The 14999-nt window shown below is 36.0% G+C and overlaps 1 protein-coding gene across 4 annotated transcripts in view; it reads right to left on the bottom strand.

Annotated features, from left to right (window-relative positions):
* Window positions 1–14999, bottom strand: part of LOC106869320 (EVI5-like protein) — a 304412-nt gene that overhangs the window by 100022 nt on the left and 189391 nt on the right. For all 4 annotated transcript variants that reach the window (XM_014915019.3, XM_014915018.3, XM_014915020.3 and 1 more), the window contains 3 exons: window positions 4879–5004; window positions 2925–3068; window positions 651–740 (listed from right to left, as the gene is read on the bottom strand). In XM_014915019.3, coding sequence (XP_014770505.1) covers window positions 651–740; window positions 2925–3068; window positions 4879–5004 — 360 coding nt within the window. The remainder of the gene's footprint in view (window positions 1–650; window positions 741–2924; window positions 3069–4878; window positions 5005–14999) is intronic.

Here is a 14999-nt window from a genome sequence, read left to right as displayed (position 1 = left end):
GTTTCAGTCATTTGACTGTGGCCATGCTGGAGCACCGCCTTTAGTTGAGAAAATCGACCCCAGGACCTATTCTTTGTAAGCCTAGTACTTATTCTATTGGTCTCTTTTTGCCGAACCGCTAAGTTACGGGGACGTAAACACACCAGCATCGGTTGTCAAGCGATGGTGGGGAGACAAACACAGACACACATATATATATCTATATATATATACATATATACGACAGGCTTCTTTCAGTTTCCGTCTACCAAATCCACTCACAAGGCTTTGGTCGGCCCGAGGCTATAGTAGAAGACACTTGCCCAAGGTGCCACGCAGTGGGACTGAACCTGGAACCATGTGGTTGGTAAGCAAGCTACTTACCACACAGTCACTTAAAAGAAATTTTTATCTTTGTTGAGTAACTTTAATTCAAGGAGTGTTTCACAATTTAATCATCTTAGAGAGGAAAGCAACAGACTAAAGAAGATGGAATCATTTTTATACGATACAAAAACTATAAAGATGTTCTTGAAGAGTTCAGTCCTGTCATCTTTCTAAAACAAAACTAGTGAGCTGATGTATCAATCCAGCCATCTATGAAAGCTAAGGAGAAACAAGTAATTCTATTAAAAAAAACACAATAAAAACAAAACACAAACTGATGTTACCTTCAGCATTCCCTCCATATCTAATGACATCAATATTTCTTGACTCATTTGAAGAATAGCCATCCCAATTCGAAAGACAATTTCCATACCCTACAATTAATAAAATAAAATTCTCTGTATTATTCATAACTTCATAGATTAAAAAAAAAAAAATTACAACAAAACTAAACATACAAAGAAATTTTTTTTCGGTGATATGTATACGATGTTCGCGCATGTCTTGGCAGACTATTGCAGCTATTGCTACAAATGCTGTTTATATTTTAACTGTTGAAGATAACTTTATGGGGTAAAATAAATATGAAATACTGAAGTGTGAAGGATAGGCCTAATATTTAGTGGTTTTGAATGATGTTCTATGAGAGTAGAAATGTACAATATTGTACATCTACTTGGTGATTCTCTCATCACCACTGCGATAAGTACGGTGAAATCTATGCTCAGCTGACGAGGTAAAGACAAAAACAGTAACAATTCTAAAAGCAAGAAATACACCAATGGTTACAACGGCTAAGATCTAAGGGAGATAAGTCGTAGAGGCATGATAAGGTGTTGGATTACAAACCGTATTAGTCAGTAATTTAAAATTTATATCACACAAACTGATGTTTTTTCCAAGAATATTTATACGAAACAACTCCTTTTTTCACATCGAATTTACATATAAAACTATATTTTTAGTTGCTTGAGGTGACAGACCGATCTGCAGTAAATTATAGTGTATAAAGAATTTTGGAAACTATTATCCGTTGTGACTGATTCAGTCATTTTATGTAAGGGAGAGAATCAGGCTTAATCTATTTCCTATTTATCTAATACGTAACAATGATTTCAAATTTTGGGACAGGGCCAATTATTTAGGGGGTAATGGGTAAGTCGATTCCATCGACCTCGGTATTCAATTGGTATTTATTTTATTGCGACCTCGACGGATTTTGAAGTCAGAACGTGAAGACGGATGAAATGCCGCAAAGCATTTTAGCAGGCGTGCTAACGATTCTGCCACCTCGCCGTCTTTAATACGTAATAATAAATGTTTCTAATATAGACACAATATAGACACAGAAATTTAGGGAGGGAAGCTAGTCGATTACATCGACCCACTACTTGGCTGGTGCTATATATATCAACCTGAAAGAATGAAAGCCTTAAAAAAAAAAAAAAAAAGGAAAAGAAAAAAAAAGACTTGGGTAGAATTTTAACTATGAATGTAAAGAGCCGTAACTAAATACAGCAAGGCATTTTGTCTGATGTTTTAACAATTTTGTTGTACTCCACCCTTGGAAAGAAATTTGAGGCGGTGGGGGAGAATCTCTGTTCGAGATATTATGTATGCAATTGAATAGCCTTCTATTTGTTAATCACTTACACTGAATGCTAAAATAGGAACTTGTTAATCAGGCACACCCAGTTACCTTCCTTTTGTAATGTTAAAGTAACGTTTAAACTCACTCTTGACCACCATATGTAAAGTGAAATACATCTCACAACCACAGTCTCAGATAACAAACAATCATGTTAATATCTAATTTTTCAGTTTCAATATAATATGCAGATTATAATTTTAATTTTCCCCTGGCATCATCATCATTTAGAATACACATTCCAGGCTGGCAATGGTTTGACAGGATCTGATGGGCCCAAGGACTGCTTTGTACTCCGGTGTCTGTTTTGGCATGGTTTGTATAGCTGGATGCCCATCCTAACACCACTCATTTTACAGCATATACTGGCTGTTTTTTCATATCACCAGCATTACTGAGGTCATCATGCAGCTTGCAAGACTAAGAACCTCGAGTGAGTTGGGAGTCGGCTTCATGTTAGGGAATGAGATGTTACTATATGAGAGAAGGGATTAAGGTGGCGAGCTGGCAGAATCATAAGCCTGTCGGGCAAAATGCTTTGCAGCATTTTGTCTGTCTTTTATGTTCTGAGTTCAAATTCTGCCATGATTGACTTTGCTTTTCATCCTTTTGGGGATCCATAGAATGAGTATCTGTCGAACTCTGGGATCAATATAATTGACTTACTTCCACTCACGAAATTCCTGGCCTTGTGCCAAAATGTGTAACCAATATATGAGAGAAGGTGAGGAACAGAGTAGGTTCTTGTGGAGGAGCTGCAGAGCTACTCACATTTAGAAGAGACATTGATATTTAAATTATATTGAAAAATTTATTGTGTCTTAAGGAGTAAACTTGAAAGTATTCATTGCAAACCAATGTAGGCTGTAAGGATACAGGTGTAAAAGTAATAATAAACTGTAAATATTACCTCGGAGATAAACAGATCCATGACTCGACAAGCCAGTGATAATGGTAAGCTAGTGGCAAATAATGTCAGGAACCAAGAGGATGCATACATAGATGTGTGAAATCCTTGCGTTTGGAAATGGATGTGAAGATTTGGTAGTAGTTCCTTTAAAAAAAATGAGAAGATAGATTAACATTTTTAGACATTCTGTTTTTAATTCAAACCAAAGATTTACACACCCACACTGATGCAGGTACATATGCACTCATTTCCCAAACACAGATATACAGGCATTCACCCACTTTTATTAACAAAACAAGCCAGACTTCTCCACTCCTCATTACAATCCAACTTATTGAACTTGCAAATTCTTAGATTTTATTTAACAGGAGCTAATGAGGAATTGTCTCTGTAATTGATTGAGCTAATGAAATAACCAAATCTTCTTCAAATCATATTCTATCACTAAGTCTGTTTAATCAGAGATAATTGAGAGTTACACAACAAAACAAAAAAATTCAGTTCAGAATATTCTGTAACCAGATGGTTGTTTATAAAAAGAAAGGGTAAATTTTTTCTAAGCCTTAGAGGAATTTTTGGAGGCTAGTAGTACTTAGCTGTGTTTTCTTGACTTTAAGTGGCTAGCTTAGTTAGGATGCTGGTCTGTGATAGGATACCTTTCAAAATGATTTCATAGTTATTCCTATCATCATCATCATTTAATGTCCTCCTTCCATGCTGGCATGGGAAGAACAGTTTGACAGGAACTGGCCAGGCAGGAGCCTGCACAATACTTCTGTGTCTGTTTTGGCACAGTTTTTACAGTTGAATACTCTTCCTAACACCAACCACTCCACAAAGTGAGCTGAGTGTTTTTTACATGGCACCAGCACAGGCGAGGTCAGTTTTGGCATGGATTTTACAGCTGGATGCCCTTCCAAATGCCAACCACTTTACAGTGTGGACAGGATGCTTTTTAAGTGGCCTCTGCACTGGCAGGATCACCAAATGCAGATGCCGCTTAAAATAATATAAAAAGAAGAGTGAAGTGTTTTTCCCAGAAAGTATTCCGACATCTTAATCACATCCTTGAGAAAGTATTCTGACACCTTAACTGCTACACATCTTTGATTTAACAAACAATACTGTTAAAATAGTTTATTTTCAAATTTAAGTCTGTCTAAATCAGTCAGTTACCTACCAATTTCATGCTAGAAGTTTGAGTTATAGACTCATCATTGCAAATACCAACCAAAAGTGCAATGTTGTAGCATTTGCTATTGAACACTTGGTAAATGACATTCTTGTTCAATCTATAATTTAGAATTATTTGTATCCTTAATATATGTGTGGTACATATCTTACTAAATTTATTGATTGGTCTGTTGTTTGACACATACTATAGTGAAATTGTAATTCAAAACTGAAGGCTATAACAAGACTATAACATTTTTGCATATTTATCCAGTTACCAAAGGAGTCAAATTCAAAACTAAAATCTAAATTATCCTTACTGACACATCTGATATTTCTACATATCAAGCATAAGAATGTTGGCTTTCTATGGGCTCTATTTAACTCTAATCAGTTGTATAACAAGAAAAAAAAACACATTAAGTAAACTATACATCTCTGGCAATCACACTCCTACAATGCTTGGTCCAACAATTTTTTTATACATCTCTAAGTGATTCTACATCCTTTATGTGACCAAAATTACATTGTAAGAGTTAGGTTTCTGCTTCAGATAAAAACATAAAAAAATCATTTAAGACTAGCAACCAAAGTTCCATTAACATATCTGGAATAGTGCAGCCCAAAATTTGAGACAATAGAAAGAATAAATAATAAAAGCAGTAGAGAATTATACAGTATATATTCTTTTAGAGTTCGCCAAAATTGATTATAAAAAAACGTCAAAGAGTGTCATGAATGTACACAAGATATCATACAGAACCAACATTTTCTTATTTACCTGAATCATGCATTCTAATTGGTACATACACAAACCCAGCTCTGCCATACTGGGTTTAAAAAGTTCTCGTAACCGGTATTCTTGCATCAGTGTTACCAACACTGCAAATGCCTCCTCTTCAGGCATCTAAAGAAATAAAACAAGAGAGAGATAATATATATTAAATAATCAAAGTTTAGTCTGTAATCTGTGCCAGTCTTCTTATTTGTATAAGCAGAAATAATTCTTTTCAACACATGTAGAAATTAGTCTTTGGGTGGGACACTAAATCTAGCAAGCAGTAATTTAGTTTATTATGTCTTTACTGAAAATTTGCATATATAATTGCTAAAGTTATGATGGCAAGTTCCACAATTGTTAGACTGCCAAACAATGTATCAACTTCAAACCTTGCCAAGTTTTGATAAAATGAGTACCAGTCAATTATTACACCACCACATTACTGCCACTGAAGAAATTTCACACTTCAATTAAACAACTGTTTCCTGCCTTACTGATGTTAGAAACCATTATTATTATTATTGACAGTCCATGATAAGAGGTAGTGATATTCAATTTTTGAAGCAGAACGATGAACTGAGACAACGAAGAATGTATTAATCCCAGAAACATACAAAAATGTCATCAAGACTCATGAACCATTTGTCAAATATTGTATTTATTCATGTACTCTTTTCTCCAGATTTTACATCTTGAAAATAGGGGGGTGAGCATTGTACATGAGAACTAAATATTACCCATTTCCCTGGCCTCAAATGCAGGACCATATTTGAGTCAGCATTTAATAGCTGGATACTCCTTCTGTTGACAACCCTTTCCTGTTTCACACATAAGAGAGCCTTTATTCCACTATTTCCAGTGTACAAAGTTATGGGACATAATATTCAGTGAGAAAGTGCACATAAGAACACTGACTTTTCAATAAGAGGGTTTCAAGTGAGAAATTTTCCTCCTCTCTGATAGGGGGCACAAGCACTTACACATGCATATACACAGATGACGGAAACTTCTGCCAACCAAATTCAATCACAAGGCTTCAATCAGCCTGAGGCTATAGCAGAAGACAGTTGCCCAAGGCGCAATGCAGTGGAACTGAACCCCAAACCACGTAGCTAGGAAGCAAGCTTCCTTGCAAATGACAATTTTCATACACTTGCACACACGCACAACAGGCTTCCATTTCCATGCAGTTGTCCATTTACTAATTCTATTCACACTATTTTGGCTGACCTAAGGCAACAGTAGAAAACACTTGTCCATGATGCAACACAATACGCCTAAACCTAAGATCATATGGCTGCAAAGCAAAGTTCAAATATAGAGTATGTCTTTGAGTCAGTTCTTTATTAAAGACTTTCAACAGAACCAAATTTAGTCAATTTTTTTCTTTCTTTTTATGTGTGCATTTTCCCATTTATTACATGGTTGTATGTGTTTTACATGTGACTTAATCTGAGCCTATATATTGAAACTGAGTCACTTTTTACAAGTGACTTGATCTGAGCCTTTATATTGAAACTGAGCCATTTACATCATGCAACAGATGTTTAAACCATTTAAGAACAATCAAAAACTGTATATTCACATAGGATGTTGAGAAGATCACTTTGCAAACCATGTGGTTTCAGGTTCAATCCCACTATTCTGCACTTTGGGCAAGTGTCTTCTACTATAGCTTAAGACCAACCAATACCTTGTAAATGAATTGGTAGATAGAAATGATGTGGAAGCACACACACATGAGGGGGTGATGAAAGTTCATGGCTTTGGGTAAAAGAAAATACAGGAGGATCAGTTAATTATGTTTCTATTCAATATATTCCTTTCTCAGATTCACATACTTATTGCAGTGCTCCTTCAGTTTTTCTAAGCCCCGTAAAAGAACTCAGAAGGCTGGGCTTCCAACCAGGCTTTTCATGATACCCTTAAATCCAGGAACTTTCCAGCACCCCCTCATATATATATACATATATATATAACCCATGCTAGCATGGAAAGCGGACGTTAAACGATGATGATGATGATGATGATGATACACACACATATATATATACACATACAAGTTCCTGGCTTTGGATAAAAGAAAATACAGGAAGATTAGCTAATTATGATTTTACTCAATATATTCTTCACACGCTTATTGCAGTGGTCCTTCAGTTTTACTAAAAGAACTCAGAAAATCAGGCCTCCAACCATGCCTTTCACAATACCCTTAAAGCCATGAACTTTTCAGCACACCCTTGTATGTACATACATACATATATACATACATGTATATATTAGTGTGTGTGTTTCTGTATTTCTCACCCTTCCCATTGCTTGGTTAACCCGTGATGGTTTGATAATGTCTCCATAACTTTGTGATTCAGTAAAAAGCCAATAGAATAAGTACCAGACTTACTAAGACCCTTCAAGGTGGTGCCCCTGCATGGCAGTAGTCCAATGAATGAATCAAGTAAAGGATAAAAGATAACAGCTATTGTGCATTCTAAAATGGTTAATATGAATGACTCTTTGACACAGCTACATTCATTGCATTTTCTGTTTTTATTCATTTCTCCTATGTATGCTTGACACTAATTACGTATGTAAGCTTTATATCTATATGTATTATTCCTAATTGTGCTTTTCTAAAAAAAAATTTATGCAAAAATCTAATTGGCTTTGAGCATGAGTGAGACTTGCATACTCACCAGCAACCAAACAAGTCACAAACATTTTAACACACTGTATTTAAGACAGGAGATATTATAGTAATTAACCAAAGGAGACTGAAAGACTTTCAAACACATGTGACGTTCCTAGCAATTGTTTTAGTTACAAATAATATAAAAGAACAATAACATCAATAGCAACAACATTGTAGTTCACTGAGTGTGTATGTGTGTGTGTGTATATATATATATATATATATATATATATATATATATATATATATATATATCATAATACAATTACAAGAATTCTTTACACATTCCTTCATGTTTAAGACAAGCAGGTAGCTTTAACACACAAATACCTATTTTCTAAAAAAATGCTCACCCTTCCTACTGCTCAAAGAAAGACAGAAACTAAGAAAGAGTGAGTGAGAGTGAGAGAAATGGAGAGGGAGAGAGAGAGACAGAGATGGGAAGAGAATAAAAAAAGTAATAATCATTCTGTGGTTAAAAGATGGCAAGGGAGTTGAGTGGAATGATAGAATAGCACTCAATGTTTTGGCATCTACTTCAAACACCTTTGTTTAAATTCTGTCAGAGATGACAATTCCTTTCATGTTTCTCCCTTCTCAGACAGTTATTCTCAAACTGACAAATACCAGAAACCCACAAAAGATTAGTGAATTTTTTTTTTGCTCTTCCTCCCACTTCTTTATTAATTGAGAAAACAAAATATACTTTACACCCATGAAGTTTGCTCTCATTGACATGACTTAGGAAAAGTTTAAACACCTTAATTGTATCAAACATGGCAATTTGTCAGGGAGGGCCTTTCCAATCCTTAATTCCCCACCACTTGCATGAAAAACACTACCCTGAGGTCGGTAAATTAAACTCAAGTGAAAATAGAATTAATGTTTTTAATGAATGGAGTTTAAAAACCTAACTAAAATAATATATGCAGTGAAAGAAAGGTAAAAAAAAATAATGAGTATTGCTAAATGAGAAATATTTATTTTTATTTTTCCAGCAATAGATAACTTCAGACATGTTTTGGTTTTATTCTGACCTCATCAGCAAAACAATCTTCACTTACTTAGGTGCAGGCATAGCTGTGTGGTAAGAAGCTTGCTTCCCAACCACATGGTTTCGGGTTCAGTCCCACTGCATGGCACCTTGGCCAAGTATCTTGTACTTATAGCCCTGGGCTGACCAGAGCTTTATGAGTGGATTTGGTAGACAGAAACTGAAAGAAACCTTTTGTATATACACACACACATATATATATATATATCATCATCATCATCATCATCGTTTAACGTCCGCTTTCCATGCTAGCATGGGTTGGACGATTTGACTGAGGGCTGGTGAAACCGGATGGCAACACCAGGCTCCAGTCTGATTTGGCAGAGTTTCTACAGCTGGATGCCCTTCCTAACGCCAACCACTCAGAGAGTGTAGTGGGTGCTTTTACGTGTCACCCGCACGAAAACGGCCACGCTCGAAATGGTGTCTTTTATGTGCCACCCGCACAAGCCAGTCCAGGGGCACTGGCAACGATCTCGCTCGAAAATCCTACAGGAGCCAGTCAGGCGGTACTGGCAACGGCCACGCTCAAAATGGTGCATCTCATGTGCCACCCGCACAAGAACCAGTCCAGGGGCACTGGCAACGATCTTACTTGGCTTGCCGGGTCTTCTCACGCACAGCCCATTTCCAAAGGTCTCGGTCCGTAGTCATCGCCTCGGTGAGGCCCAATGTACGAAGGGGCCCAATATATATATATTTATATATATATCATATCTATGTGTATGTGTGTCTTTGTGTCTGTCCCACCACCACTACCACTTGACAATCAGTGTTGCTGTGCTTACATCTCTGTAACTTAGCAGTTTGGCAAAAGGTACCAATAGAATAAGCACTAGGCTTAGCAAAATTAAGTACTGGGGTCGATTCATTTGACTAAAAATTCAAGGTAGTGCCCCAGCATAATGACTGAAACAAGTAAAAGATAAAAGATAGATGCCTGACACTTCACATAGCAAGTTGTTAGATCTGTGCTGTCTCTCCAAGAGAGATATTTAGCTTCTAGTGGCTCAGTTCAGCTAACTGTAAATAGGTATCATGTTGAGATGCAGATCACTGCTACACAAAACAGGGACATTACTCTTTTACATGTTTCAGTCAATTGACTGCGGCCATGCTGGAGCACCACCTTTAGTCGAACAAATCGACCCCAGGACTTATTCTTTGTAAGCCTAGTACTAATTCTATCGGTCTCTTTTGCCTAACCACTAAGTTTTGGGGACATAAACACACCAACATTGGTTGTCAAATGATGGAGGTAAGGACAACCACAGACACACACATATATATATACATACATGACGGGCTTCTTTCAGTTTCCATCTACCAAATCCACTCACAAAGCTTTGGTTAGCCCAAGCCTATAGTAGGAGACACGTGCCCAAGGTGCCACATAGTGGGACTGAACCCAGGTTGGGAAGCAAGCTTCTTACCACAGACACATCTACACCTATATAGATTGTGTATATTGTGTAAATATTTCATTCATTTGTAGAATTCAGTTGAAATAAATATCTCCATGATCTTTAAGCTTCAAGAAGCATGTGAGTGTGATTTTCTCTAAATATGTCATGCAAGTGAAATCTTCAGCAGTAACCTGATGACCTCACTTCATGTGCAAAACATTGTAAAACTAGTAATGTACTATGGTTGTTTTGGCTGACTATGTCTTCTCTTTTGAATTACTTTAGATTTGTAACTAGATAAGATATCCTTACTTTGAAAATAATCCTTGTCATCAGAAAGTCTTATCTTATAGGCAAGACACATTTCTTTAGAATAAGAGTGATCTGTTTTTGCGACCATATTAATTCATTTTGAAAATAATCAAAATTTGGAGAGATTTAGTAAAATAAATTAGTTATTACTAAGCTGGTATTTGGAACATAATGAAATGTTCATGAATAAAATTATTATGGGAGGATTCAAATTTGGAACACTTATATGCACACTTTAAAAAATGGGTTTTGTATTACAGAACCAGAGACAATTTCAAGTAGATGCTTTCAAAAGGATTAACTTTTTGAGTTGCTATTTTTTGACATTTATTATTATTGACGTTGTTGTTGTTATTGTGGTGAGCTGGCAAAATCATTAGCATGCCAGACAAAATGCTTAGCAGTGTATTGTTTGTCTTTATGTTCTGAGCTCAGCTTTACCTCTAGTCCTTCTGAGGTTGATGAAATAAGCACCAGTCAAGGACTAATTTCCTCTCCAAAAATTTCAGGACTTGTACCTGTTATAAGAAGGATTATTATTATCATCATTATCTTCATTTTTCTTTGTTTGAGAAATAGCATCAAGTGTCTTCCTTCTTCAAAAAGAATTAGCTACATCTTTGAAAACACACATTAAATGTTCAAGGTTAATAAATACCATGTGTAAGAAAGCCTTAATATCTACAGCTCATATAACTTAGTATTTTCTGGAATGTGTCTATGTCTCACCTTATAGGTAATTTGGCACTATATTTATAGAAATGGTTGAGTATTCCTCCAGTAGTGTTAATTACAATGGGATGATACACATACTCCTTAGCTGCCATAATGTTTTTTTAATTCAAATGATGAATTGGTGTAATTCCTCAAATTTTTAACTCACTTCTGTATACCTTTATATATACTGTTATTATTTTTATTTTCATATAATATAAATGTACCACAGTGTATATCTATTGTAGTAATAAATGTCTTAGCTGACACTACTTGTGTAATAAAATGTAAATAGAAACCAATATCTATACACACAAACTTTATTACCAGTTCAAATATGCTTGGGGCATAGTTGAACCCATAAGAAAGCCATTCAACGTGTTTTGTCAAGGAGAAAATTTCTCGCTTTAGACCAGTGGTTCTCAACTGGAGTCCATATAAGATTTTGTGGGGTCCACGCAACAAAGTAGTAAATTGGGCATCCACAATAGTATTTTAAGGGCCCATGAATAAATTTTACTTTAGATGCATGTATTAGTATATGTGACAAGTAACAGCTAGGTTTCTTTCTCTAATGTTTTACAGGGTTTAACCTACACAAGTTAATGTGTGAATAACAAAACAATAATTTTGAAAGAAGTATCAATAAAACTAGTTTTTAAACATTAAATAACTAGGGAGGGGCAGAATAAAATAGTAATCAAAGGGGTCCATAGATTAAAATGGTTGAGAACCCCTGCTGTAGACAAATGGTGTAAATACATAAAAATCAACTCGCAGCACCACCTACCCAGACTGTGAGATGCAAGCATTTTGGAGTAATAACCTTGTATTTATACACATCACTGCTTAGCACTTCCACCCTGTAATTTGCTTACAGTATCTATATAATCTCACAGCAGGTGGAATAAGGAGGGATTAGCCCAACTGATTTTGGTTCTGTTTGGACCAGCTCTTCAGGGTCCATCCTCTGTCCATGGAGAAATTGTATAAACAATTGTTTACATATATCCAGGATATTTGATTACGTATGCAGTGTTGGCTAAGACTTGTTCTACTACAATAGATAAATACTATTGTGCATTAACAATTAATCGTTGTTGTGATAGAAAAGGATGTCATGTGTTTAACACATCAATAATAAATAACTAGTTGCTTTGATATATATATATATATATATATATATATATATATAAAAAACAGGATGTTATATACTGTAGTTCTGTAGAATTTTTGCATTGCTGATATCTATGACAAGTAGATGCTCATATTACTAACACAGACCTTTTAGTGAAGGAGTAAAATTGGGTGGTTACTTGTATGTTGAACAGCTTCATATGTTAGTGTGTCTCTAGCTATACTTTGACAAGAGTTAGTATGGCCCACTGAAATATAATGTAGAGCAATGCTCCTGAAGATATGCCATGCAGGCAACATTTATCATTTATCATTTATATTGTAGGAATTGTGGCTATTCTATTCACTGCATCTAGTTGTAATGGCTTCTTTTTCTTCTTCTTCATTATAATAATAATGTCTGTTTTCTATACTGGCATGGGATGGACAGCTTGTCTAGAGCTGGTAAGGTCAGGGGTCATACCAGGCTCCATTGTCTGTCCTGGCAGGGTTTCTACAACTGGATGCACTTCCTAACACCAACACTCCACAGAGTGTGCTGGGTGCATTTTATGTAGCACCAGCACCAATCTTAACATGCCACCAGCATGAGTGCTTTTTATGTGGAACAAGCACTGATGTCAATTCTGCTGTGGTGGATGGAGTCTTCTCAAGTACAGCAGTGTGCCAGATACCTCAGTCCTTAGTCATCTCCTTTGTAAGTCTCAGTGTCTTGAGATCAGCCTTTGTCCCATGTCTTCCTGGGTCTCCTCCTTCGACAATTTCCTACATTCATACATTCTGGTATTGTAAATGTCCTTGCTTCTGTTTCTTTATTCAAGTTGAATTTGTTCATGTATAACTAAGTTTAGATTTGTTTGTTTATATGTAAAGAATCCAGTGAGCAGGACTATCAACCATGTAAAGGAAAGATTTATAACCGTTCATCATGATTGACTTATGTGCCATCAATGCATTAGTTTTTGCTGCTGCTACTCGAGGATTTTGTGCTGGGCAAGACAGTAAATTGGATCCAGCAGTGATGCTCCAGCTTGAGACTTTAGGAGTTTGGGGAGTGTAGAGTTACCCTTAGTTATTACTACTCTCCTGTCTGCTTTAGTCCAGAGTGGTAATATCTGAGAAGAGCCCCAGTTATGGGTCAAATAGATGACCCTCTTTCAAAAGTGTATAGGACTAAGATGAGGGTTGGCCCCTAGACATGTGGTTGGTGTTAGGAAGGGCATCCAGCTGTAGAAACTCTGCCAGATCAGATTGGAGCCTGGTTCGCCAGTCCTCAGTCAAATTGTCCAACCCATGCTAGCATGGAAAGCAGACGTTAAACAATGATGATGATGATGATGAATCCTTTCTACTAAAGGCACAAAGCCTGAAATTTGGGGGAGGGGGCAGTCGATTAGATCGACCCCAGTATGCAACTGGTACTTAATTTATTGATCCTGAAAGGATGAAAGGCAAAGTCAACCCTGGTGGAATTTGAACTCAGAACATAAAGATAGACGAAATGCTGCTCAACATTTTGTCCAGCGTGCTAACGATTCTGCCAGCTCACTACCTTTGAATTAATACTAATAACAACAACATACAATGCATTGTAGTAATGTCAGTCATAGGGATGGCTCAAAACACTATACATATAGTGGATATACATAAACATTACATTTACTATTTTCCAACATAATTTATATTATTGTACATCAACTTTGGACACAGACAGTCCATTATGCTGCATTTCAGTCTCTGTTGTAATGAAAATGGATAAGGAAATGGACCATTAGCAACCAAGCTGTATGTAAATGTATGGTGAAACATTTTGAAACAAATACGATTGATAACAGAGACAACTCTTGTTAGGGTCAGGATTACAATTTTTTTTCAGCTTAAATACATGACGGCAGATCAAATCTTGTGCCAAAAGTACAATTAAACAATTATTTAGTATAAGTGAAAAAGAAAAATTGCAAAATATGTAAAACAGAGCCTGTTTATGTTGGTGTGCTTAGGGAATAGCAAAAGAGGAGATGAAAACGATAAAGGAAATAAACCTTTTTTAATGTTATATGATTTAACTTATTATTTTAACTATCCTTGATGTACACTAGCTTAGACTAGCATTATGTTCAGCTTATGACTATAGAGTATATATAAATCTTTTATTTGTATCAGTCACTGAGCTGCAGACATGCTGGGGCATTGCCCTGTAGGGTTTATTCAAACAAATCAATACCCTGCACTCATTTTTTAAGCCTGGTACTTATTCTATTGGCTTCTTTTACTAAACTACTATGTTACAGGGATGTAAACAACTCAACACTGATTAACAAGCAGTGATGGAGGACAACATCAAAGACTTTCTCTATTCCCGAGTGTTAAACTAATACATCCACCTGTCTTCGTCTGTTGTTTTTTCGAAAATTCTCCCATATATATATATATATATATATATATATGACAAGATTCTTTCAGTTTCCATCTATCAAATCCAATCCTGAATAACCAAATAGTCGTATAATTGAACTGAATCTGGAACCATGTGGTTGGGAAGTAAACTTCTTACCACACAGTCATGCTACGGGCCTATACATATATAGACATGTGTATATATTACACACACACACACACACACACACACACAACAAGCTTTGTAGAGTTTCCTTTTATCAAATTCAATCATAAAGCATTGGTCAACCTGGAACTATATTGGAAGCCCTTTCTCAAAGATGTTAACTGTGTAGTTAAGAAGTTTGCTTCACAATTACATGAACTTAGGTTTAGTCCCACAACATGTTTTCTACCATAGCCTCAGGCCAAT

The sequence above is a fragment of the Octopus bimaculoides genome, chromosome 1 (assembly GCF_046866305.1).
Source record: "Octopus bimaculoides isolate indiv1 chromosome 1, ASM4686630v1, whole genome shotgun sequence".
NCBI lineage: Eukaryota > Metazoa > Mollusca > Cephalopoda > Octopoda > Octopodidae > Octopus > Octopus bimaculoides.
Note: the sequence above shows the minus strand (reverse complement) of the source record. Positions and strands in the feature narration are given on the sequence as shown.